Below are 24,759 nucleotides of genomic sequence, written 5' to 3' on the forward strand. Positions count from 1 at the left end.
ATGAGAATTGCTGGATCCGAGCGATGCATCCAGCGTTCTACTTGCACCACTGTCATTGGTCAATGGCAGACGACCGGCATGTCCTCCCTCGGTCTCGACCAATCCCGTTGCCCAATTCAACCTGCCCTCCCTGGATTCTGGGCCCTGGAACTATATGGAACCCTAAGAGAACGCCTCGGAACATTGGCAGACTATGCATGTACAAGATTGGAGAACCCCCAAGAGTTCGCGACCTGGGTCCTCGTGTCGTCATGACAAAAGCAAGCAGTTGCGCTTCCTGGGTCTCTTAAGGCCTCGATGGGCGCCGGTACTACCCTGTAGAGAGCTCCTCTTAGTCTCTCCCCCCGCTCCCATCGCTTCTTCCCTGCGACCTATCAGGAACCGGATCAGCAATATACAGTGTAGTATAGCGATGGCCAACACCACTGACACTAGGCTGGATGATCTGCCCGCTGATTTTGTCGCCTTCAACCAGGGCCCGGTCGCCGAGAGGGTGGCCGCGGCGATGATGGGATTATCGGGCGGCTTTGTCCTGTTGCGCCTGGGAGCTCGTGCGATAAGGAAAGCCCGTCTTGGCCTGGACGACTGGATCATCCTCGCCGCCTTGGTATGTTCTCCGGATACTAGCTCGGGATGGGCGATTATTGAAGGGAGACCCTGACCATCGAGTACAGATACCCGCCATATTCTATCTCACAACTACCTTCATCTGTGAGCGTCACCGGCCCGGGGATGAGGCTTCGCTGGCATGACGAACGCTAAAACTGACTGGGTTCATAACTAGTATCACAAAATGGTCTAGGGAAGCACCTTTTAGTTGTGATGATAACAAATCCTGGCTCTATACAGACCATACAACTGGTAGGAATTTGATACAAACCTTATGGCGCAACTTCGCATAAAATACTGATCTGATTATAGTGGACATTCATCAGCGAGATCATGTATGGCGCGACAATAACCGCAGTCAAGCTTTCAATACTGGCGATGTACGACCGGCTTTTCCCGACCAAGTTCATGAGAAGAGCTGTCGTTAGCCTCGCCGTAGTGGCAATGCTCTGGTACTTTGCAGTGATACTGGTGGTAATCTTCCAGTGCGACCCAATCCCTCGCTCATGGGGAGCCACCACAGAAGGTCACTGTATAGACCACTACAGCTACTATACAGGCCTTGCTAGTAAGTCAAAGACGTCACTATGCTCCACCTTCGGTGTACTCAGTATACTAACGAGACGCCCTTCGGAATAGTTCCTCATGTAGGTTTTTCTCTATGCCACACTCCACATCCGGGCTACAGGGACTTCGCATTTCTTACACTACAACAGATTTTTATTGATATAATCATACTTTCGCTTCCAATACGAGAAGTCCGTCGCCTCCAGATAGTCAACTGGCAGAAGGCGGCGGTTTGCGGCATGTTCCTGCTTGGTGGATTGTAAGTAGACGAATCGAGACCTAAACATGTGTACGAGGCACGAGAAAACTTACGTGGCGCAGTGTTACCGTCATCAGCATCATCCGCCTCAAATTCGTTGCCGAAATGATCAACGTGGACCCCAGATCGGATGGAACGAGTGAGCCATCTGCCTTTTCTTTCTCTCTCGATATCTTTCCGACTTTTATCCATAATTTTTGGGTCATTCTAACTAACTCCCTGGTAGTGGTCGTCAGTACGGCGATATGGAGCGCGGTCGAGGTGGGCGTAGCGATCATGTGCGCATGCTTGCCTACACTGCAGCCGCTGGTCCGCATGGCATCGGCCTACATTGTCCGGAAGACGCAGCAGTCGAGCAGCAGCACCACAAACAACGCGCCCGGCCGGAGCGCTTTCCCGCCCGCCGGCCCGGACAGCCGCGGCAGCCGGGGGTGGACGGGAGACAGCTCGCGGCCCCTGAACCACGCCGACTCCGATTGGTCGTTCAAGTACGCGCAGGACGACTTGGAGCTGGGCCGTCTGAGCAGGGAGCACCCGGCCTTCCGGAACTCGTTTCCCATGGGGCTGAACATCATGCCGTCGGCGGTGGCGGCGCGGGCGGGGCGGCGCAGTGCGGGACCCCTGAGTCTCGGTCCCATTCGTGCCGAGAGACCCCTCTCGCTAGGGCTGCAGGGCATAATGAGGAAGTCGTATATGTAGCAGAGATTCGGCCACTCTCCAACAAAGAAGTAAAATTAGTATTTAATCGTCAACAAACAAAATTTTTGGCGTTCGTCATTACCCTTACGTATGGGTCTCAAACTCTCCCTATTTCCGTTGACATGGCTGACAATCAAGGAGGTGATGCGAATACGAGATATACATTAAGTGAGCACTTCCTCTTGGAATTTGCTAATACATATATACATATAGTTCAGAGCTTATATACTGAAAAAGCAATGCAAGTCAAACAAGTTAGGTTTCAGGCTATGCCCAACCACTGCCACCTTCTCACGGCAAGCGCCATTGCATCCTCCCAGCAAGCTGCGCATACTCTTGTCCGTGGACCTCGACCGCCGAGCCCAAGTTCGACTCGAGACTGGTCAAATTGTCGAGGAGGCGCAGGAGTTTTCGCTCCATTTCCTCGAGTTCGCTCCGGACCTCGTCCGCCCGATCGTCGATCCACGCGGCGCGCTCCTCGGTATTATCGTAGATGGCTTGTACCGCCGTCGTCGCGGCCTCGTGCGCGTGCCGGGTCCAGAGGGTCTGGTTCGTGGCGCGGACGGCCTGCTCCTCGTGCGGCAGCAGGGGCTCGGCCGCCTCGATCTGGCGCAGCAGCGTGCTCCGCCGCCTGCGTTGTCGTCGTCGCTCTCCTTTCCCCGGTTTCGTTGCTGGTTTCTCTTGGCCACCCCTCACCACCCCCATGGTGAAGCTGGGCGCCGCCATCTCGCGCAGGAAGCTCTCGAGCCACGCCCGGTCTGCGGGCCCGACGAGCGCGCCGCTGGACCGCAGCAGGGACCGCCACCGCAGGGACCGCAGGTGCGTGAGGAAGTGCCAGTTGATCTCGACGGGCACCGGCTCGCTGCGGACGAGGAGGCGCTCGTCGTCGCGCACCAGGCTGTGCTTCGTCGGCACGAACCCGGGGACGAAGGTCAGGGTGTCGCGCAGGTTTGCGACCTGGTAGAGCACCTCGAGCGCGCTCAGCTCGTCGGGCAGCAGCAGCCAGTCCTTGATGAACGCCAGGGCTTCGTCCCCCTCGCTGGAGAAGGGGTCGACAAAGCCTTCGTCCTCGTCGTCCTCGCCGTAGGCCTCTCTTAGTGGCTCCTCGGGTGGCGGGGGGTGGTGGTATCTCATCGGCGCCTGTCTCGGGGTCCGAGTCTGTGATTTCATCAGACTGAGACGGAGACTCCTGGTTTGACTCGTTGGAAGGCTCGTCTCGCTCTGTTTTATCCTCCTCCTCTTTTTCCTCCGCAATTGGTGCAGGGATGGATAACTCTGCTGGCGCGGATGGGGCTGCCTCTTGCTTTTGCATTTTCGCAAAAAGAATGAGTTTCCTGCGCAAATCGACAAGTTCGGCACGCTTTTGTTCCGGTAGCCTCGGTCGTTTATTGGTGACATGAGCGTCTCTGGCCTGCTGCTGTTGCTCTTGCATTTTCACAAAAAAGCGTGAGCTTGCTGCGCAAGTCGACGAGCTCGGCACGCCTCTGCTCCGATAGCTGCGGCCGCTCATGGACGACATGATTGTCTCTGGCCTCCTTCTTCTTCTGCTGCTTCTGCTTCTGCTTCTGTTGCTTCTGCTGTTGCTGCCGTGTTGCGGTAGTAGTGGTCGAAGAGGAAGCTACCGCCCGGGACTCCTTCTCTCTCCCTCTTAGTGCCTGCAGAAACTCCAGTTTCGACCTCAGCTCCATCAACTCATCGCGCTTTGTATCTCGGCGGTCTCGATGGGGGCGCTTCTGAGTCGTTCGTTCAAGGACCGGGATGATCTCTACGTTGTCTTCCGCGGTGTCCTCTTCAGGGGTATCTTCCACTACTTCTTTAGGGGCAGCCTCCGCTGCTTGCTCTTTAAAAACATCCGCCACTACTACTTCTTTTTCTTCTTCGGTATCAGGGTGTGGCAATTCGTACTCCTTGTTGATGTCGACCGTCGGTCTTGTTGCAACGACCTCCTCGTCGTCATCGTCTGACCGTTCGTCCTCGGGGTGAAAGCTCAGGCTAGTCGTCGGTCTCTCGATTGTGACTGGATCTGTCTCCTCCTCTTCGTCCGTGTGCGATGACGCACCCTTGTCTTGGATCTCCCCTGGGCCTATTTCTACTACATCTTCTGTAGTGCCCTCCTCGGGGAAACCAACCTGAGCTGTCGATTCAACCTCACCATCGTTGTTATCGAGGGTGATAACGGTGTCCTGATTGATGGCCTCCTCCGTCTCGGTTTGCCTTGGTTCTGACCCCTCGCTCTGCGGCCTGTCTGGAACTGTGGCTTCGAGACGATGAACATCCTGGGCGTAATCGAAGGTGTACGAGGAGTCGTCGTGGGATCCGCGGTGCACCCAGTCCAGCGTTCTCCTCTGTTCGGGACTCAAAGGCGTCGGAGTTGGAAGACGGCTTGCCTCTTGTATTTCCAGAACACCAGGGGCACTTACCTCGTCAGCACCAGTGGTTGTCACCCCAGTTGAGCCAGTCGTCTGGTCGGTGATAGCCTCCCTCTGCGACCTAGGTTCCAGCACCCATGCCAACAGGGCGTCGAGATAAACAGTTATAATGAAAGAAACAGTCATTAGTATCATATGGACCTTCCTCCACCTCCTCGGGTCCCATTGAAAGAGCATATTGTATTATAATAATAAGGAAAGGAAAGGAAAAGAAGTAACGAAATGGTATTGCGGTTTTCAAAACGGAATGATACATCCCTCGCTCTTCTTCCGTCTTCTCATGGCCGCGAAAGGGTGCGAGAGATAATAGTATCTTTATGTTGAAAGCCTTTTCTGCGAAAGGACATAACAACCGCATAGTTTGAGCGAATATCGTCAAATAAGGCTTTCAGAGACTCTCACAATAGAGCCTTGTACTCCTCTATTTTCGGATATCGCTTGGTCTAGGGTGTCTTTGAGCAGGCTTAAGCCGTGATCTGGATCTACGATCTACGCAATGTTCATTTTCTGAGAAACTCATCTACAATCTTACGGTTAGGCATGGAGATCATGTAGGCTATTGGTCCAATATATACCAAGTTGTGCCTAAACTTCTGCTCGCTATTGCTGTGTGGCGGGCTGTATAGTAACGATGTGAGAAGAAACTGATATTCCAGTCTCGGCAATGCATCATACGGACGATGCAGCCACAACTTTGACAGTCCAGGTATTCCAGGAGAGGTCTAACCCAAAGGTAAACCCAATATCTGGAAGGTAATGATACCGATTGAGAGTACTCGCTCATACCAACGACGAGGCCTCTGCAGAAGTCGCTGTCTTTGAAGTCCGGAAGTCTTTGTCTCCTTTGATAAACCAAAGGCTAAGCGGCATTTTGAATCACGCCTTCTTTGTTTTTGGTCAATAATGCCACTGGAGGATATAATGAAGCACCCCCAGTCTCTGAGGCCTGTTGGCAAATTGTAGTGACAGACCAAAACCGACACATACACGTACCTCACGCTCCTTTTTACGTCTGCTCTCGCAGATATATTGTTTAACTTCTTTTTCTTCTTTTCTTCGACTTATTTCTATACCTGTCAGGCACAGCTCGTTACGATATCCTTCTACCCTACAGATCCCCCCTATTCGGATCCTACTTCCACCACCCCCTTTTCACTTTTACCTCAACCCCTATTAGGGATCTTCATCAACACACAAGATGTGCAAAAGAGTCTATTACATTTGCAGCCATTCTTCTTACGTCAAGGAGTGTGCGGCCAAGTACGAAGAGGCGAGTTGCTGCTTCGGGGGCGGCGGGTGCCGAGGCATAGACGCCAACGTGACGACACACGAGCACTGTCCTGACTGCCAAGCAAAGCAAGCGGCGACCCGGGCCGCAAGGAAGAACGGCTGGTATGGACATGGTCATTCTTCTTCTCGTGGCGCGAACCGTATGGTTAACAATAGCAGCTGCGACTCGATCGTCGAGCCCAATCTCATGCGGGGCGTCGCGGCGATGCCGGGGATGGGCACGTACGACACCCGCCGCCGCCAACCGCCGCCGGTCCAGCCGGCATACTATCCGCAGGGCCGCCGCACCCGCGACGCGCCCCAGCGCCAGCCCGTCGTCCGGAGCATGCCGTCCATTCACGAGGCCGCGCACCGGCCCCAGATCCAGAGGGGCTACGTCGCGGCCCAGCCCATGAGCGCGACAATGGTGTACCCAACACCGCCGTCATACCACCACAACAGCCAGCGAAGGCAGCAGCAGCAGCAGCCACGGCAGCCACAGATGTCGTCAATCCAACGGAACCAAGCGCCGTCTCTCAGCCGGCATATGCGGCAACACCCGACGACGGCACAGAAGATGCCACTGCAGGCGCCGCCGCCCGCCCGCCAGATGACCCGCAGGCATGCGGCACCGCAGAGGGCGCCGCAACCCTCAGGAAGCCGATCCGGCGAGACAGCAACGGTGTGTCCGAATGCGGAAGTGATGACGAGGACGACTACAGGAACCCGTCGACGCCGTCCCCGCTGCATGCTACGTTCCATGCTCGTTAGAGAAAAGCCAAGCTCTAGCTCCCGAGGGAGAAGATGCTCCCCACTGTAGATTGTCTGCTGGTTGATCCAGCGGCAATCAATCATGAAGTACATAACCGCTCATAGGCGACGTCTGTATATCATATCGCAGATATACGTTGCCCCAGAATACATAAATGTTAGTAGTACAATTAATTACCTGTATATATTTCTCGTTCCGCCTTATAAGCCCAGCTCCCACCATGAATGTAGCGTTCGTTTCCGCTGCTGACATCCCGTCTGGGTCAAGTAACAAAGAATTTGATAGGATGTCGACCCATGTATCCAAGCCAGGCCCCGACGGCAAATATGCCCATGCTTCAGAATCGTAGGACGTATATCAGGAGACCTGCTGACCGTGTAGAGTCTCATTTCAACATACCCAGAGGCAAGGCGGTGTAGAGCGGTCCGTTGTTGACCTTCTTTGTTCGGACCTTCAGTTGAACGAGTAGTGCCCTTTGGACCTTTGATTGGAATCATTATGGGAGTCCCCTGCCTTGGTGCCAACCAATGTGCAGTGAATTTCTCCCTTAGATCTTACGCCAATAGACTTGGCGCCAGAGTTCCCAAACGTGTCTTCAAAGACATTATTGAGGGTTTGTCAGTAGGAGGTTTGGTTTCGACACGGTCTCATTCCCAGGATCTGTCTACTGACCTAGCTCCCCTCTCCCCCAATGCTGCCTATGGCCCATCCAAGGGCGGTGCAGCCTAGTATACACGCTCAAGATCAACACCGGGGGCCTTGGCTGGATCCCATGGCGTTGGCCTCTTGCCAAGTGCTCAACGAGCTCGGGGACTTCGGCGCCGACGCCTTCAATGGCGACGCAGAAACGCGTGGCAAGCTCATGATCGGGGTGGAGGAGTCCTGTGACGGCATATGCAAGGTGGTTGGCGAGACCGCCAAGGAGAAGCGCGGCGGGAAGCTGCTGCTCTACTTCGGCGAGACCACCCCCTGGTAATTGTTCCGGAGTGGCTAGCACCTAGTGAAGGGTTATGTTCAAATCAGCAAGCAAGAACTATCTCCCCTTAATAGCTATCCGTTTGGTTGCTGCCAAGCTCGGCAACACGCACCCCCTTTTCTCCCCCAAGACTGGGATGAGCTTTAAGAGTCGTGTGTACTATATCAAGTTGGCCTACGCAATCCAAGAAGCAGTGCTCGTCGCTCAACCTAATCAAATAATTCGACGGAGTTCTCACTGCAAGCATATTGTTATCTTCTAGATGCATTGATTTCGTAAGGCTCTATTCAAGGTCCGCAAAGGCCCTTGTATTCCACCGTCTACATTGGCAGAATAAATTACATTGATACATAGCTTGTGAACCCCGAAACATGATGCCCCTGTTTTTCAGTATTTACCGACTTTACCGGGTCAGGGCGATATCGTCGATACGCAGGATCATCTTCACTGTCTCTGCGGCCAACTCAATCGCGCTTGTGCTTACAAGAAGAGGCTGCAACACATTCTCCTTGGCAATGTTGGTGTTGACACCGCCGCTCTTGATACTGACACCAGCGTTCTTCTCGCCCATCTCGTGGCGATGACGTAATTCCGTCACCACCTTGATGCTGTTCAGGCCAGCGTTCTCGGCAAGAGTCGTGGGGACGACCTCGAGAGCGTCCGCAAAAGCCTTCCAGCAAATAGACTCGGTGCCCGTTAGCGACCGAGATTGTTTGGAGAGCTGTGCAGCGATCTCAATCTCTGGGGCACCACCACCAGCAATAAGAGCCTTCTTCTTGACCAGGCATCGGATGACACAGAGGGCATCGTGGAGAGAGCGCTCGGCCTCGTCGAGAATCATAGCGTTAGCACCGCGGCAGACCACGCTGACAGTCTTGCCGGCGCTCTTGGTTCCAAGAATCTTCACCATCCGAGCACCGCTGGACTGCGACTCCTCGATCAGATCAGCGCTTCCAAGCTTGTCCTCGGTGAAAGAGTCGATATCGGCAATCGGCTTGCAACCGGTAGACTTGCAGATAAACTCAACCTCGTCACGCTCAATATCCTTAATGGCCAGGATGTTCAGCTTGGCAAGGAAGTGAAGAGACAGGTCGTTAACAGCGTCGCGCAGAATGGACTTCTGGATCAGGAGGACGTTGCACTTGGCCTTCTTGATCTTCTTGACAAGGTTGAGCAGATACAGACGCTCCTCCTTGACAATCTTATCCATTTGGCGGTAGTCGTTGACAGCAATGCTGTTCTCCATATCGGGCTTCGGCGGGCTGAGCTGGAACTGGATGAGACCGATCTTGGCCTTCTCCATTCTGATAGGACCACCGGCCGACTTCATGACGGGTTGGTTGAGAACCACACCGTCCACCAGCTCGCTGTCTTCTATCGTGCCTCCGACCTTCTTCACAATTCTAATGTTCTTCAGGTCAACGTTGTCCGCATTCTTGATATCAATCGTCTTGGTGACGGCATGGACAGCCATGGAACCGAGCAGGCCGGAATATTGCGAGACAATCTTGGAGGACAGGGAGGTGTTGGCAGCCTGGAGGAGGGTGGCAGTATCGGTCAGGGCGACGGGCTGGGACATGTCGTGTAGGATCTGCACAGCGGCGGCGGCTGCCCTCTGGAAGGCCTCCGATATGACTGAGGGGTGAATACCCTTGCCGAGCAGTCTGTCGGCAGCGCCGAGCAGTGCACCGCAAATGACGACGACGGAGGTCGTACCATCTCCGGCTTCCACATCCTGGGCAGACGACAGGTTGACCAGCATCTTAGCGGTCGGGTGCATGACGGACATGCTCTTGAGCATTGTGTTTCCATCGTTGGTGATGATGGTCTCGCCCTTCCCACTTCGGATCATCTTGTCCATGCCACGGGGGCCGAGCGAGGTTCGGATGGCATCTGCGACGGCCCTGGCGGCGACGATGTTGGCAGAACGAACGGCTATCGGCTTCTCCTTGTCCTGGATACGGCATTAGCTCAAGTGCAGCAGCGGCAGACTCGGTGTGGCTCAACCTACTCTGAAGGTGCTGTTGGAGTGGGCGCCGGACCCGGGTGCCGCTGTTGTCGACATGTTTGAAGTGGCCTGGCTTTGTTCTGGGGGTGGAGCTGGTGCTTCGGTGACGAATTCACGTTGATTCTGCGTGAGTTGGAAGTTGTAGAGCAGAACAACGAAATTGATTCTTCCAGGTACAAGCGACCCTCTCGAGATCCCCCCGCGCTGAAGGCTACCACTACCATCCCAATTATTTTTTTGACGGTCAACCCAAAATCCGACCGGGGGTAGCTGCAAGGCTGCTGGCCCGCTAAAAGCCCGCTAAAGTCACGCCCGGGGGGTGGCCTGCAGCTAGCCCAGGCAAGAGCTAGCTGACGTGCCTGGCCTTAATCCAGTACAGCAGCAACGCAACAGCAGCCAGCAGCCGCAGTGCATTCAGTCACTCATTGATCGCCTCAATCAAACCATCATCAACCTCCCCCATCAAATCTTCAACAACAATCCCAGCGGCACTCGTACTTTCCGATACCGCTTTCATTTCCCTCTCCCAAATCCCAAACCGAATTGCCTCCACGGGTTGGTTGGATACACCATCGATTTGTCCCATCTCTAATCCGCCCGGTTCCCACATCTTCCCTGGGCACCATGGTACGTTTGTGATAGCCTCGTTTCGCCTTGGCCTCTGCTAACCGCCCTCTACGTAGCCGTCCGCCACTGGTCAGAACTGGGAGAAGTACCAGAAGAAGTTTGCCGACGATGAGATAGAAGAGAAGAAGATCACACCCCCTCACCGACGAGTCCGTTTCCCTGATCCAAACATGTCCACCACTCTCGAGCTAGCTAACCCACCTCCAGGGATATCCAAGTCCTCAAAACCTACGGCGCTGCGCCCTACGGCAACGCTCTCAAGAACCTCGAGAAGCAAATAAAAGAGAAGCAGCAGAGTGTAGATGAGAAGATTGGCGTCAAGGAGTCGGACACCGGTCTGGCTCCCCCACATCTCTGGGATATCGCGGCAGATCGACAACGCATGTCCGAGGAGCAACCGCTTCAAGTAGCGCGGTGCACCAAGATCATTGCGGATGAGAAGGATGAGCAGAAGAGCAAATACGTCATCAATGTCAAACAGATCGCCAAGTTTGTGGTGCAGTTGGGCGAGCGCGTTTCCCCCACCGATATCGAGGAGGGCATGCGAGTGGGCGTCGATAGGAACAAGTACCAGATTCTGCTACCTCTTCCGCCCAAGATCGATGCCAGCGTCACCATGATGACGGTGGAGGAGAAGCCCGACGTCACCTACGGAGATGTCGGTGGCTGCAAGGAACAGGTAGAGAAGCTCCGAGAGGTCGTCGAGATGCCTCTGCTCTCCCCGGAACGATTCGTCAATCTCGGTATCGACCCGCCCAAGGGCGCTCTACTCTACGGTCCCCGGGTACCGGAAAGACGCTTTGCGCGCGAGCCGTGGCGAACCGAACAGACGCGACCTTCATCCGCGTCATCGGTTCTGAGCTGGTGCAGAAGTACGTTGGCGAGGGTGCCCGTATGGTCAGAGAACTATTCGAGATGGCGCGGACCAAGAAGGCCTGCATTATCTTCTTTGACGAAATCGATGCTGTCGGTGGTGCCCGTTTCGATGACGGTGCAGGTGGTGACAACGAGGTGCAACGTACTATGCTGGAGCTGATTACACAACTCGACGGTTTCGATGCCCGTGGAAACATCAAGGTCATGTTCGCCACCAACAGACCTTCTACACTGGATCCTGCTCTCATGCGACCTGGCCGTATTGACCGCAAGATCGAATTCTCTCTCCCGGATCTTGAGGGACGTGCCAATATTCTCCGAATCCACGCCAAGTCAATGAGCGTCGAGCGTGACATCCGATGGGAGCTTATCTCCCGTCTCTGCCCCAACGCTACCGGTGCTGAGCTCCGCAGTGTATGTACGGAGGCTGGTATGTTTGCCATCCGGGCGAGGAGAAAGGTGGCCAGCGAGAAGGACTTCTTAAGTGCAGTCGACAAGGTCATCAAGGGCAACCTGAAGTTCAACTCCACGGCTACATATATGCAGTACAACTAAGGGAGGTTGATGCCGTAATGAATAGGGAGTTGGGAGGTTCGGTGGGGCTGAACTGTACTATCTGTATGAATATGGACTGGGTGGCGAAGCAGCAGTCGGCAGTCATGCTGCCGCTTCTGATATTCCGACACTTTCCGTACTCCATTGCTTTTTGGCGTTGAAGTCATTCGATGCTTGGACAGATCGTGGTATCTCAAGTACAATGGCGTGGGATGTTCAATCGCGCTCTTATTAGACAGGCAGTCTGCATAATGCAGTATAAGTGATAGACAATGACATCTTCTTCCGACTGCTGCACCTGTAAGACAGGTGCTTTGCTCCCACCCCCCAAAGTTCTGATCTCGTACAAATATACAGTTAGTCGTGTGTTGATGCATTTTTTTAAGCCATATCAAAGGGACGTTTCGCATGCCCTAGAACCAGTCACCGGATTAGATGTCAAATGTCGACGCCCGTTACGGACTAAAATTGACTGCAATTACAACACAGTTCACCGGATCGGACTTGCAACACAGCTTTGCCATTACTCAATATATCACAGCAGGCCTAAGGGACGGCCAAGTTGCCATAGACGAGTAGATCGTGTCCCGGCCTTCACCTCGATATGCCCAGGCGGCTGCGCGGTGCTATTCAAACCCCCGCCCAATGGGCCCGGCCGCCGGGAGCTGTACAACTTTTCAACGGGCCTCGGCGAGGTTCACGATTTGGCCGTAAACCGCCCCGGAGAAGCAGTGGGACATGCCATGGCACCATGAGACATCGCATCAAGAGCCGGGCTTTTTTTTTTTTTTTTTGGCCGTACACAATGTTTCAGGAGGTACTGGAGAGAACCAGAACAACGAACGGGTGTGCAGAGTCAAGAACTGATGATGCAATCGTTTCCAACAGAGAAAAGAAACTAAACACGCTTCTTCTTACATCAAATTAGTCTCAACGTAGTGGCAATGACAGATCAAATGACCACGCATATATCAGTGAGAGTGACTCTTTGTTCAAGCGCTACGCACCTAACCTGTTTATATGAGTCTTAGGCAGTCCATTCATACGACCAGAGTACGAACCATTGGAAGATACATAGGTATGCTGTAAGCTGTACACACTATGCATACTTGCGGCCATACAGAGGAATAGTTGATCCTTGTAGACAAAGAAGACAGCTGTTATTATTTATCTCCGTCCATATGCATCTTGGTGTCAAGGAAGCAATACACAACATCCATTAGTGTGGATGCTGGATGCCGTATTAAGGGCGGGGAGGGGGAAGGCGACTGTCAGGCGACAACCAGGCTGGCTGGCGGTGGCTCTAGCGCTGCGTAGGCCTGTGCTGGCTGGCAATTTAGACCCTAGACCCCTGATCTAGGCAGCGCTGCAGCCGCTACAACCATTGGAAAGGCGCACTGGCACCGTGGAACCACAGGTCAGGTCAGGTCAGGTACTTGCTTATCTGAATAACTTATTACTCTCGACCTCCGACTGATTCTTCCGCGCCGCCATGGTCTAAACGGCAGATACCTTTTGTTCCAATGCCATAAGCTCCCTTCCTTCAGCTTCCGTCCACTTCAGGAATGTTGGAGACCTCGCTCTCTCCGATATCTGAACCCGGCCTCCACCACCAATCATCTGCATGATCCATCGCCGTATCGCCAAGACAGGTCCCGGGAATCGGAGCCTTTGATCTGCGCCCTCGATGCCCTCGGCAACGCATACCGAAATGCCTTTGTTAGCGTCGGGCAAGAAGCGCAGACTGGATGATAATGCCGAAGTTCAGGTGCCATTGTAAGTTCCCTTTCCTTTCGGCGCCTGCCTGTCCCTACGATCCATTTACTCATGCGTGGCCACAGCACTTCCGCAGACGGGTTCATCGCCACCCTCGACAAAAATGACGAGTTGCCGCTCTTCCAGCAAGCCAACCCGAACATAGGCTTCGGCTTCTCCAGAAAGATGATCCCCTTGCCGTCCAACAAGCGAGCTCGCGTGATCCACGACGACGAAGGGGACCGACATGGCTATCCCAACATCCACGACAGATTGCAGCAAGAGCACCGTCATCAGTTCTCTCACGCTCATCCAGCAACAGACGATACCCAGCAGACAGGCTTCAAACCGGTCGTATCACGGACCAATTCTTCTGCACTACTCAGTCCTTGTCATATTTGCCACCGCAAGCCTACCAAAAAGTCAGACTTGGACTCATTCGCCGATTGCCAGGGCTGTGGACAGCGAACTTGCTACATTTGCATGCGATCCTGCCGAGATTGGACCTCGGCCTTGACGCCGGCCGGAAACACTCCGCAAAATGAGGAACAAGATTATTCGGCGTCTTTCACCATGCAGGATGTGGACGATGAGAACGACCAAGAACATCACGAACCAGAGAACGGAGGATATAAAGACGGGCGAGCACAAACCGGTCGCAAAGTCGACGGCTGGGTGGGCAATGGCCATCGCTCTACGGTCTGCAGCCGCTGCTGCGTCGAACGGGGCAGCGAGGGCGAGGTCGTTTGTCTCGGCTGCCTGGCAGGCGTGGAAGGGGCATAGAAGATGACCAGGACAACGAAAAGTTTTGTACGATAGGGAAGAACCGATGCATATACTGAAAGGGGGCAGTACCATTACGACTAATGCGGCGAAGACCAGGGGCCATGAGGCAGTGGGAGGGAGAGATTGTTTTTCAATACGCCAATCGGCGAGCATCCGCTGGTTGCGGCCTCTATAGGACGGGGAAGCAGCGTACACATCTTAGCAAGGCGTTCAGGAATGGGATATACCATATGTTTTGGAGAATACGCGTTATATTCATGTTCCCTTGCATTTTCACGGCAGTGTCTTCAGTACATGTAATGGGCATCAAGCTCTGGCCGGTCAGGAAGGCATACTTCTCTTGTTTAGCGATAGCAAGGAAACCGCCCAGGAGATGCATACTATTCATCCGGCAAGATGTCTACAACTTAGTACCACTGTAGTATCAACTCGCCCAATGAAATATAGAAGTAACCAATGGCACATTGTACATATCACCTTTGTGATACATTTATTTGTTGTTACATATGGCTGTTTGAACTGAACGGAAACGTGAAAGTAAACTGGTCAAGGATCAAGTCGTTTTTTCTTTCTTTTTTTCTCTTTTTTTTTTTCAGTATGTTTGGTCGCGAAGGATATCACTGCTGGAGTATCCTCTAGGTATTTACATTACATGAAATTGATTAAGCTATTCTTCGTTAATACCACGCTTTATTTTTATATCCAGAGGGCGTATGGCTGGTGTCTTTCTCTATGTATACAAGTAGTGAAGCTTTGAATGCCCCCTTAACATATCAACATCCCGTCGTTCACTGAATGAGTGTCCAAATGATATACACTACGGTACTCAGGCCCGCAAAAGTGTACTGGGCCCCTTGAAGCGTTGAGCCATTGCTCTGGCTGCTATTAGGAGTATCAGCCGTGGTAGGGTTTGGCGACAGCGGCGGGGAAGCTCCTTGGCTCGCCACGCTTGTAGTCGTTGCTGCTGCTACAACCCCCTCGGCCTCACTCGTGATGGGTGGCGACGAGGTCGTCTCCAAAGCTTGGAAACCTGGCAGAATCGGCACCTGCCCCGAGGTCAGCGTGGGCCGTGGGGACAGCCCATAGATGACAGCTCGTCGGCCCAGTCGAGAATGTACGCGGGCGGCAGGTCTCCATTCATCCACTCGACGTCGAGCTTCTCTGCGCCCGCCGTTACCACGACGGGGGCAAAGTGCTGCTCGATGTAGCACTTGTCCAGGGACGTGGTGATGGTTGTCATTTCCATGGTCTTGGAGTGCGCCACAATGAGCGTCTGGTCGCAGACGGCGGTGCTGGCATCGTCGACACCGCTGTCGTCTCCAGCGTCCTCTCTTAGTTCGCACCGCCACGTCATGGTCACGCCGGCATCCCGGAAGGTCTGGACGCCGCCCTGGATCGTGCTCTGGTCGCGGTACACCTCGGCTGGGTAGAGGCGCAGGCTGCGGCAGGCGTCGTTTTCGGGCGAGCGTGCTGCCGGGCAGTCGACCACGTAGCGCTCCAGCCCGTAGCCCAGGTACCCGTCGCGCACGCCCTCGGTGCTGAAGACGACCGAGGCCTCCAGGCTCGCCGGCACGGGGCCCAGCTGAAATACGTCCGTCACGGGGAGATGGGGGGTAATGGGGACAGTGGTGAGAGCGCGCTGGCCTAGCGACGGCGACGGCGATGGCGATGGTGTCATCTTGTTGGCTGAAAGGAGGAAGATATATACACAAGAAAACGGGGGCGTGCAGGGAGATCGGGGATATTCCAATCTGCCGGTGCGCCGTTGTTTCCTCAACTCTCTGCAGTGTCAAAATCCGTTTCGCATGGCGATGGTTACTTACCCAGGCGGACAAGGAGATTTTGCTTTTCCTTCTCTTCAACCCCATGGCTGATGGCTGCCTGCTGGATCACGCCCCTGTCTGTATCGTACGATCATTAGTTGGCAACCAAGATTGGAAGTGCCCATTTCAGTGAGAGACCCATCGAGAGGATCTCAAAAGCGACCTTTCCTTAAGTAAGCACTACAATATCGAGATGGTAAGCAAGTGCAAAGCTGCTCGTCGACCAAGATCTGTTCAATTTTGATCAATTTTATTCTGACGACCGGGTATGTCAGATCGGCCTCGGCTAGAATATCCCGTTGAAGCAGCATACACCTTTGAGAAGAGTCATGGATGTCACGAGTAAGTACCTGCCTAGCTAGATATGCAAGGTGAGGTCGTTGCGGGTGAAGTTGTTGATGGCTTGATGCAGGTACGAGAAAGGCTGAGGGAGACCGGGGGAAGTCTAATAACGTTAACGAGACCCTGGTGCTTGATTGGGGGGAGACGGAAGATGCAGCCAAGGCGAACGAAATAACCGATCAACGATGCGGTTGTTACACCAATCGCCCAGAAGAAGACTGGCCCTGTCAAAGGTTGGCCAAGGCTGGAAGCCTGAGGCCTAGAACTCGGTGGCAGCGCAGCAGCTGCAGGTCCATCCCAAGTACAATTTTAGATTTCCTGACTCAACTCGGTGCAGCTGTGTTTTGCCTGCTTGTATCACCCGAAGGCTGGCTGTGTCATATCCGGCGGCTAAATCTGCGAAGCCGTTGAATGCACACGCGACAAAGCGACCGCATTGATCCGGCAACATACGAGCTCGTGACTCGGGCAGCCTCATCGTCGTTCCAACGTTCCAAGGCCGCGTCGCAATTGCTTCTCAAGTGAATGCAGGCAGGCACGAGCACGCCTTTGGTCACGTGCTGATTGCCTGGCCCCACCCCCGACTTGGCATCTGGTGACCCAGTCTCTCCCCCAGGCCAGGCGCATTTCACTTCCTTATCCTCCTGCTCATTTGACATCAAATCCCATTTGATCTTCACCCCAACCGCCGGCCAAGCCCGACACCCAACTCACCACCTCCAAACACGATACCATCGAACGGTTAACACCCGAAATAATACATTCCCCAGGAGTTTTCAACCGCCCGCAAGCCATCGAGATATGAGTCGCGCCGGAAAGCTTGCCCCGGAGGTCAATCGGTAAGTGGCTGTCCCTCTGTCGAATCTCTTTCCTTGCCTTGCCTTGCCCTGCCCTCCGAACGAGGCCCCGAGGTCCCCGCTCCCGTGCTGCCTCGCCTCGCCCTTCGTGCCGGGCCTTGGGGGCGGCGGCAAGCCCCCCATGCACCTCGCATTACGTCTTGATGTATCACCGCATGCTAATATCAATTGACAACAGAGCTTTATTCGTGAAGAATCTAAGGTATGTCTCGGGAAACCCAGTCGCCCTACCCGTCTTAACCTTGGCTCTAACAAAACTCTCTACAGCTACAACGTCACGCCAGAAGACTTGTTCGAGCTCTTCGGAAAATTCGGGCCTATTCGGTAATGCTCCCTTGACTCCTGTATCACCTCGCCGTCGCGAGATGGGACTGTCACTGACCCCTTATTATAGCCAGGTCCGACAGGGAATTGCCACCAACACCAAGGGTACTGCATTTGTCGTCTATGAGGATGTCATGGATGCGAAGCAAGCCTGCGACAAGCTGAACGGCTTCAATTTCCAGAACCGCTACCTCGTGGGTACGTATTACCGAGCCCAGCCCGGCGTTCCTCATGACGTGTGTACCAAGGCTAACGTAGATCCCTTGGCGCAGTATTATATCATCAGCCCGAGAAGATGGTCAAGTCAAAAGAGGACCTCGAAGCCCGCAAGGAGAATTTAGCTCAGCTCAAGAAACAGCATGGTATCGATTGACAGTTAGACGGGTCTGTGGATAAGCTTCAGACGCCCCGTTCTCATCGCACGTCTGCAGTCCCGTCTTTATCACCAACCAGCACCTACACCTCGTCGTCGGTCCCTTCGCTGAAGAAGACGAGGACACCGAGGACACCGCCGTCTCCTGTCAAGAAGCCAGCAAAGTCGACCATGGCCACTGCCACTCCTGTTATTAGGAAGAACAGGGCCGACGACTCCGCCGAGCAAGCGCGTAGCACGCTGATGGGATTCGTGCGAGGGTTTCTTCCCCGCAACTCGAACAAGATGTGTATGACTTGACAAGGAGCCGCTGTACGACGATGGACCGGCATCGCAGACTTGTGGCCCGCGGGGCAATTCGACCGTTTCACTAAAGCGTATGGAAGGACCTGGCACACTTAATCGGCTTTGACTTTGCCTTGGCCTCTTTCACGATAACTACCAAAATCCATTTAGTCCGAAAGCGCATTTTCCCGCCAAGGCCAATGGATTAACTTTTTCTTCTTTCGTATGTTTTCGACAGGGGTACAAGGCTTTAGGCCCAATGCATTCGTTGTCAGACGGTTCTTCACTTTGCAACGGTTTCGTATGGATTTATTAAAGGGCAGAATGACGTTACAACTCTATAAGGCCGCTACGGCACACATGGTTTACGGAATGCAATTCGGTTACGATGAGCACAGCTGAACGCAGGCTGCGACTCACGCCAGAGAAGAAATAGGGCTATCTATTGCTTGCAGGTGACTTGTCTAAGGTCATCTGTCACCTTTTTGCTCCCGGTGATTCTGTGTGAGGTGTGTGGTTCATGATTGGGACGGTGTTTACATGGTTTGTTTGTTTGGCTTGTCGAGGCCCAATATCGTAGTTAGCATCGGCCGGCTCTCTACCTACTGTACCTACCTAGCTAGGCAGGTCAAGTACTGTAGGTAGGCCAGCTATGCATTCTCGGCCACGCCAGCACGTAATGATTGCGCAGCGACTAGAGCCCGAAACCAGCCAAGTCTATTGGCGGTGTAGTGCAGGCAAGTGGAACCGGGGTGATGCTGAAATCCGTTGCCAATATATCTTAGTAAGGCGCTGGTTGGGATATACGTGCATAGACTTCACGCAATTCGCTACAAACGGGCAGGTTAGCGCAGCGTAGCGCATGATTTGGGCGTCCGTCAGGTACGGCAGGAGGGCGCGTGTGATGCGTGATCGTCGCGACTATTGGTGTAGACCAGTGTGGTATTGCCGGTTGTGTCTGCGTGCTCGACTACGAGTATTGCAGCTGCCAGGTAAAGTAAGGTTTGGCCATAGGAGAGTTTCCGGCATATTCAAATTGCCTTCCGCCCGCCTCCTGAAGTAAGTTTGAGCATCGGAATTTGGAGCAGCAGGTGCCAGCGCAGCAGGCGGTCGATGCGGAATTTGGAGCACTTGAGATGTGTGGTCGGTGGTCGGGGTGTGTACAGTGATGCATGTGTGCGATACGAGGAGGAGAGCAGCTGCAGCTACCACGCCGTCCCATTCGAACCAAACGGATGGGTCGCTAATAAATAAGAGATTCCTTCAACCGAACTTTGGCATTTTTGCACAGTCTTTTTTTTCCCGTCTGCTTGCCTTGTCTCGGGTTGCGGCTGAGGCTCCTCTAGTCGGGGCATTCTATGTATGTACTTACATGCTACCTCTCCATAGCGTACCCTCGCAGCTCTTGGGAGGTGGTTTCAGGCCGGAGGGCGGTGGTGTCAACACGGTGCCATTTACCCGCCCGCGCCCCCAAAGCAGTGCAAAGTCAGCGCCCCAAAGGCCAGCAGAGGCCCCATGCGCCATGACAGCATTGAGCATGGAGTGGCGCCTCCACGCCTTCGCTTCCTCATTCGTGCCTTTTCTTCATGTGCTGGGGCAGGCAGGCAGGTGAGTCTTTACTCTAGACCCCCGAAAGCAAAGTAGGTAGGTACCTGTACTGTAGACACAGAGACACAGCGCCTAGGCCTGGCTGCCTGGCTGCCTACTGCCTACCGCGAGGTAGTACCTCGAGGTACTACCACGGACCCAGCCCACCTCCCTAAGATTTCACCCCCCCGGGTCATGTTTCATTGTCATCCCATATCCCATGGTTCTTAGGTAGATTGCATCGCCTTTCTCTTATTCTTGTTCAGTTCACCAACTGCTTCTTTTTCCAAATCCTTATTCCGACCGACCTGGTACTTGGCTATTGTTTGTTTCGTTCGGGTCACGGGAGTCCAACGTTGAATTGACGACAGTGGCAACTCAATCCGACATCGCGCAGCGCTGCGTTCCCCCAGTCCCAAATCTAGGACGCCACTTGCCGCTACAACTACGCGCGGGACCGTCACCACCACTGCCTGCCCGTCGATCCGCATTCCACATTCCCATTCATACAGTAGCCTGCCTGATCGACGTCCAGTCCGAACTGCCCCCCCTAACTCCTGTCTTGTCTTGTCTCGTCTCGTCCCGTCCTCATCATTCCTGTTGCTACGGCTCTGCAACTATATAGCGTGTATCCTCGTTATCGCTGCAGCCGCTAGTCGCCTCGACGACTCCCTGCAAATGTCACCAAATCCGATGGTAGACGGCCCCCCAAACGCACTTCACGATGCCGCGACCGCGATAGCCACCGCAACTCTGGCCGCTGGCCACCCCACCTCACAAGCGATCGGCATGCTCGCTTCGGCGACGACCACGGCCCTCGTAGCCGCTGCGACCACGGCGGTATCCACAGCTGTCGGCGACGAGCCGAGCGGCGGGCAAGGCGAGTGTAGGCTGTTGGGGCCCTTCGCACTGCTGGTGCAACTGGCCCTGGGTGGACTGGCCCTTATGTCTCTGGTCTACAAGCGATGGCGGGAGCGGCCCCAGCGGCCTGTCAAGATCTGGTTCTTCGATGCGTCCAAGCAGGTGTTTGGCAGCGTCCTGGTGCACATCGCCAACGTATTCATGTCCATGCTCACCAGCGGCCGCTTCTCGGTCAAGTTGGAGCCCACGAATGTCCAGACCGTCGCGAGGCTGCTGAGGAGGGATGATGACCCTTATACGCCCAATCCATGCTCCTTTTACCTGCTAAATTTAGCTATTGACGTAAGTTGCATATGCATTGACACCGGGCATAACCTTCGGCCTAGGGACACTAGCTAACATGTTTGCACGACACTAGACAACAGTGGGCATTCCCATCCTCATCATCCTGCTGCGTGTGATCACTGGCCTTGCGTCGTACACGCCCTTTGGCAAGCCGGCCGAGTCTATCCAGTCGGGGTACTATGGCCGTCCGCCCAATGCGCTTTGGTGGCTCAAGCAGTCGCTTATATACTTCTGCGGGCTCTTCGGCATGAAGATCTGTGTCCTGATCCTCTTTTTGGTGCTGCCCTGGATATCTCGTGTTGGCGACTGGGCGCTGGGTTGGACAGAGGGCAATGAGCGCCTGCAGATCGTCTTTGTGATGATGCTGTTCCCGCTAATTATGAACGGCATGCAATACTACATTATCGACGGGTTTATCAAGAAGCAGGAAACCGACCACGAGAGGCTGCCTACAGAGGACCCCGACCATGATAGGAGCCGGTTCGACGACGCACTAGCGGACAGCGACGACGACGTGGCGTCGGGCAGCGAGAACAGTGACGATGTCCGCTTATCACGGTCTCAGGAATTTAAGCGAACTCAGGAATCTAAGCGAAACGAGCCCAAGAAGGGACCCAAGGTCAGCAGTGATGAGTACAACCCGGACGTGGATGGCCACACGACAACGGGGAGCAGCAGGACACATCTGGGTAGAGGAAAGCTCTTACAGAAGGAGATGGTCCCGCATGAGTAAAAAAAGGGGGTGTATCTTCGTTTTTATCAGCATACAGTAAGGCGTTTCAGTGGTGTTCTCGTTTAACCCGGGCAGGAGGCTTTGGTATTATGACATTACCGCATCATTGTATATAGGGGGAGTTTATCACAAGTTGCACATACACTTTGTTCGGAAACAGTCCGAACTGGACGACTCTCAGCTATCGCTGCATTTGCCAACCGATGCATGACCTGTGTGGAAATACTGAAGCATTTGTAGGCACAGGGTCTCCTTTACTACGGCAAAGCCTCAATGTGCTCTAGATATGCCCCTTTTCTTTGATAGCCGAATAGGGGGTTCGGCTTAGCAAATATCTTGCGGGATATATACTATACAGAAGACCACAATGCCACGATAGAAATGCAAATACAAATGTTGTATGTTAGCATATTAATTAAGAGTGTATGCTATGTTTCATGTTGGCCATGCTGGATTCCATGCAAGTGCCCATGCAAAGATATCGAAACAGAAGCCAATGCCCCAAATCGGATACGTGACCGAAGAAACCGGACAAACGAGCACATCCACCAGATTACCCTTGCTACCCTCCTTGAGTAGCTATGTATGTATGCGTCACCCAATCATCCGGCCGCGTTTTCACTCCAGGACGCCCAAGAACGCCAAGCTATCTTCTGAAAGATGCCTCTTCTTCAGTTGATTTCCAAAACCCCGTAGTCGCCCCATGCTCCCGTAGAGCCATCAGAAGCCCCGGGAGGTAATGTACAAACAAGCAGGAGGGGGTTGCGATTCGAACATATCAACAACAGGTAAAGCCACAGGCTTATCTTTTCTTTCTTCCTCTTTCTTTTATTATCTTAGATATCATAACATTTCTGGTCTCGAAGAACCCAATTCCCCATGATCACGACAGAATGGGGAAAATGGGAAATGTCCTAGAACCCAACAAACGCCCTGCGTTCCTGTCGCTTAGTAGGCCCGTTTTTTTTCTTTTGTTTTGTTTGTTTTTATACTGCGGGCTTGTAAGCTCGATATCCGGGGTAAGCTGTTCCGCCGTTGGCCGCTTGCGGCGGCGGGCTCGCGCTATCACCCGTGCGCGAGTAGCCCGACGAGGTAAAGTCGAAGCCGCCCGTGTTCTGGATGGGCGAAACCGGGGGCGGCACGTCGGTGTAGGAGCGTTGCGGGGGAGCGTGTGCTGCCTGCGGCGTCACATCGTAGGTGTTCTGCCGCCGAGGTCCGGGTCCGGGCTGCTGGCGGGCGTAGCTATTGGGTGTTTGCGATCTCTCGCCGTAACCACCATAGCCACCGCCCTGGCTATATCCGCTCTGTTGTTGTTGTAGCGGCGCGGGAGATGCCCTCATACGTGGGTCTGGAGCGCCGTATCCACCCTGGTTGTACCCTCTCGGATTGTTGTAACCGTCACCCTGTTGTTGCGGCGCCGGAGTCCTCATCCTGGCGGGGCTTCCTCCGTAGGGCCCGTTGCCTTGCGGTGTGGGGTGGCGAGCAGGAGGGGCAGTGCCGTATGCAGCATTCGAAGGCGTTATACTACGGGAGTAGTCCTCGTACGGCCTAGGGGTTCGAGACTGGGGATAACCCTGGTTGGCCTGCGGAGCGCCGTAGCCACCAGTGCTGTTGTTGTAGTCCTGGTGCGGTGTGCGTCTCCCCTGGCCCATGGCGCCTGCAGCAGCGGCTGCGCCGGCCGGCATCCCGTAGCCCTGGTCATAGCCTTGACTGCCGCTTTGGTCGCCGTACGGCTGGTTACCATAGCCTTGGTTCATGTTGTCGCGGGGGACTTGGCCGTAACTTCCATTGTTGTAACCGTCGTTGTAAACCTGGCCACTTCCATTTCCGTTCATGCCATACATGTTGTTTTGTGACTGGGCCGCACCCATGTACCCGTTGGGTCCAACCTGCGAGGGCGGTCCGTACGGGCTGTTGCCGTTAGCAGGGGAAACACCGGCCGGAGAGACTCCACCACCAGCCATCATGGAAGCGTTCTGCATTGGTTCCGGCTTCTTCATTGGCTCCAGCTCGACAGCGTCCTCCTCAATCAGGACCTGCTTCGACGATGCTCCCTCCCAGCTAGGCATCTGCGGCAACTCGTCGCCTCCGCCTTTCTTCCCGGAGTCGAATTCGGCGTACTGCGGTGGCTCAGACTTGGCGAAAGACGGAGCGGCTGCGGGGGCCATTGTGGGGGCGTACATGGGAGCCTGGGATCGGTAGGCCTGGTTTTCGGCGTGATGTGGTGGGATGAAAGGATCGTCGAGGTATTTGCTCTTTTGCTGGGGCGAATCGCAGCATCCGCAACAGTTTCCACAACACTTGAGACACCGGAAGCATGAGCAGCAGCACGAAAGACCGCAGCACAGGCACCGAACGCAACACCAAATGATGGAGAAAAGGATCAAGCCCCCAATATGATAACTCCAATCACGGGCCATCTGCGCGCATAACGTTAGTCAATACTGAAGCACACAGGATATGTTTAACGAAGGGGCAGCACTTACTTGCAGTATACTGCCTCCATGCAGTTGTCCCAGCTCGAGAAGGCCTTTTGCACATCCATGACTTGGCCCTTCGCATCACCTATGGCATCCCGTTTCATGAAGCCGGCTGCTACACTCCTTGCCGCCAAGCTCATCAGGGCCTCCCCAATGCTCCTCTCGGGCACCAGGCTCCGCTCCATTACGGAGCCTATGTGAGGCATGGTGTCGTCGAACCCGTAGGTACCGCAGAATCCACCAGAAGATGTCGAAATCGGTTTAAGAAAAAATACACAAGAATGTTGCGATAGTAGTTGCGCGTTCGATGGTTAAAATTCAAATCGATCGCTGCCTCCCCATCCTCCAATGGCGGTCGGGATTGAGAAATGGGTGGCGTGAGCGCGGGATTTGGCTTTCGGATTACTCGCGAAGTAACGCATGCAGTGAACAAAGTATGCCGGGCTGCGAAGTTGGTGAGGTCGTAGGACAAGCCGATGCGCCAAAGCCAGTAATGGGCCAAGGAGTGCCCAGAAGCAAACAAACAAACGGCGGCGTTTTTCCAGAAATAGGATCCAACCGA

The 24,759-nt window shown here is 54.3% G+C and overlaps 13 protein-coding genes across 13 annotated transcripts; 7 read left to right on the forward strand and 6 right to left on the reverse strand.

Moving 5' to 3' along the window:
• Positions 1-412: 412 nt before the first annotated feature.
• PG997_004550 (uncharacterized protein) lies at positions 413-2,134 on the forward strand (the record flags this gene model as incomplete). Its single annotated transcript, XM_066808865.1, has 6 exons — positions 413-607; positions 922-1,177; positions 1,249-1,256; positions 1,326-1,435; positions 1,498-1,574; positions 1,662-2,134. The coding sequence occupies 6 exons, from the start codon at positions 413-415 to the stop codon at positions 2,132-2,134; spliced, it is 1,119 nt and encodes a 372-aa protein (XP_066672483.1).
• Positions 2,135-2,618: 484 nt separating this feature from the next.
• Positions 2,619-3,446, reverse strand: PG997_004551 (uncharacterized protein; the record flags this gene model as incomplete). Its single annotated transcript, XM_066808866.1, has 1 exon — positions 2,619-3,446. One exon carries the CDS (start codon positions 3,444-3,446, stop codon positions 2,619-2,621), a length of 828 nt encoding a protein of 275 aa, XP_066672484.1.
• Positions 3,447-3,519: 73 nt separating this feature from the next.
• On the reverse strand, positions 3,520-4,689 carry PG997_004552 (uncharacterized protein; the record flags this gene model as incomplete). Its single annotated transcript, XM_066808867.1, has 1 exon — positions 3,520-4,689. One exon carries the CDS (start codon positions 4,687-4,689, stop codon positions 3,520-3,522), a length of 1,170 nt encoding a protein of 389 aa, XP_066672485.1.
• A 1,072-nt stretch (positions 4,690-5,761) lies between these two features.
• Positions 5,762-6,603, forward strand: PG997_004553 (uncharacterized protein; the record flags this gene model as incomplete). The annotated part of the gene is made up of 2 exons (XM_066808868.1): positions 5,762-6,259; positions 6,295-6,603. 2 exons carry the CDS (start codon positions 5,762-5,764, stop codon positions 6,601-6,603), a joined length of 807 nt encoding a protein of 268 aa, XP_066672486.1.
• A 773-nt stretch (positions 6,604-7,376) lies between these two features.
• PG997_004554 (uncharacterized protein) lies at positions 7,377-7,580 on the forward strand (the record flags this gene model as incomplete). The annotated part of the gene is made up of 1 exon (XM_066808869.1): positions 7,377-7,580. One exon carries the CDS (start codon positions 7,377-7,379, stop codon positions 7,578-7,580), a length of 204 nt encoding a protein of 67 aa, XP_066672487.1.
• A 403-nt stretch (positions 7,581-7,983) lies between these two features.
• Positions 7,984-9,645, reverse strand: PG997_004555 (T-complex protein 1 subunit delta; the record flags this gene model as incomplete). Its single annotated transcript, XM_066808870.1, has 2 exons — positions 7,984-9,534; positions 9,592-9,645. The coding sequence occupies 2 exons, from the start codon at positions 9,643-9,645 to the stop codon at positions 7,984-7,986; spliced, it is 1,605 nt and encodes a 534-aa protein (XP_066672488.1).
• A 476-nt stretch (positions 9,646-10,121) lies between these two features.
• PG997_004556 (uncharacterized protein) lies at positions 10,122-11,646 on the forward strand (the record flags this gene model as incomplete). The annotated part of the gene is made up of 4 exons (XM_066808871.1): positions 10,122-10,215; positions 10,272-10,387; positions 10,423-10,991; positions 11,045-11,646. The coding sequence occupies exons 1-4, from the start codon at positions 10,213-10,215 to the stop codon at positions 11,644-11,646; spliced, it is 1,290 nt and encodes a 429-aa protein (XP_066672489.1). The 5' UTR covers positions 10,122-10,212.
• A 1,687-nt stretch (positions 11,647-13,333) lies between these two features.
• On the forward strand, positions 13,334-14,184 carry PG997_004557 (uncharacterized protein; the record flags this gene model as incomplete). Its single annotated transcript, XM_066808872.1, has 2 exons — positions 13,334-13,422; positions 13,488-14,184. The coding sequence occupies 2 exons, from the start codon at positions 13,334-13,336 to the stop codon at positions 14,182-14,184; spliced, it is 786 nt and encodes a 261-aa protein (XP_066672490.1).
• A 1,060-nt stretch (positions 14,185-15,244) lies between these two features.
• Positions 15,245-15,865, reverse strand: PG997_004558 (uncharacterized protein; the record flags this gene model as incomplete). Its single annotated transcript, XM_066808873.1, has 1 exon — positions 15,245-15,865. The coding sequence occupies one exon, from the start codon at positions 15,863-15,865 to the stop codon at positions 15,245-15,247; it is 621 nt and encodes a 206-aa protein (XP_066672491.1).
• Positions 15,866-17,128: 1,263 nt separating this feature from the next.
• PG997_004559 (uncharacterized protein) lies at positions 17,129-18,206 on the forward strand (the record flags this gene model as incomplete). The annotated part of the gene is given in 6 exon segments (XM_066808874.1): positions 17,129-17,191; positions 17,388-17,411; positions 17,477-17,533; positions 17,604-17,731; positions 17,806-17,895; positions 17,914-18,206. The coding sequence occupies 6 exon segments, from the start codon at positions 17,154-17,156 to the stop codon at positions 18,204-18,206; spliced, it is 630 nt and encodes a 209-aa protein (XP_066672492.1). The 5' UTR covers positions 17,129-17,153.
• Positions 18,207-19,112: 906 nt separating this feature from the next.
• PG997_004560 (uncharacterized protein) lies at positions 19,113-19,715 on the reverse strand (the record flags this gene model as incomplete). Its single annotated transcript, XM_066808875.1, has 2 exons — positions 19,113-19,434; positions 19,564-19,715. The coding sequence occupies 2 exons, from the start codon at positions 19,713-19,715 to the stop codon at positions 19,113-19,115; spliced, it is 474 nt and encodes a 157-aa protein (XP_066672493.1).
• A 756-nt stretch (positions 19,716-20,471) lies between these two features.
• PG997_004561 (uncharacterized protein) lies at positions 20,472-21,717 on the forward strand (the record flags this gene model as incomplete). Its single annotated transcript, XM_066808876.1, has 2 exons — positions 20,472-20,981; positions 21,058-21,717. 2 exons carry the CDS (start codon positions 20,472-20,474, stop codon positions 21,715-21,717), a joined length of 1,170 nt encoding a protein of 389 aa, XP_066672494.1.
• A 986-nt stretch (positions 21,718-22,703) lies between these two features.
• Positions 22,704-24,403, reverse strand: PG997_004562 (uncharacterized protein; the record flags this gene model as incomplete). The annotated part of the gene is made up of 3 exons (XM_066808877.1): positions 22,704-23,978; positions 24,131-24,137; positions 24,204-24,403. 3 exons carry the CDS (start codon positions 24,401-24,403, stop codon positions 22,704-22,706), a joined length of 1,482 nt encoding a protein of 493 aa, XP_066672495.1.
• Between the last annotated feature and the right edge of the window lie 356 nt (positions 24,404-24,759).

The sequence above is a fragment of the Apiospora hydei genome (genome assembly GCF_038363865.1).
Source record: "Apiospora hydei strain CBS 114990 chromosome Unknown utg000004l_segment0_segment0, whole genome shotgun sequence".
Lineage (NCBI taxonomy): Eukaryota > Fungi > Ascomycota > Sordariomycetes > Amphisphaeriales > Apiosporaceae > Apiospora > Apiospora hydei.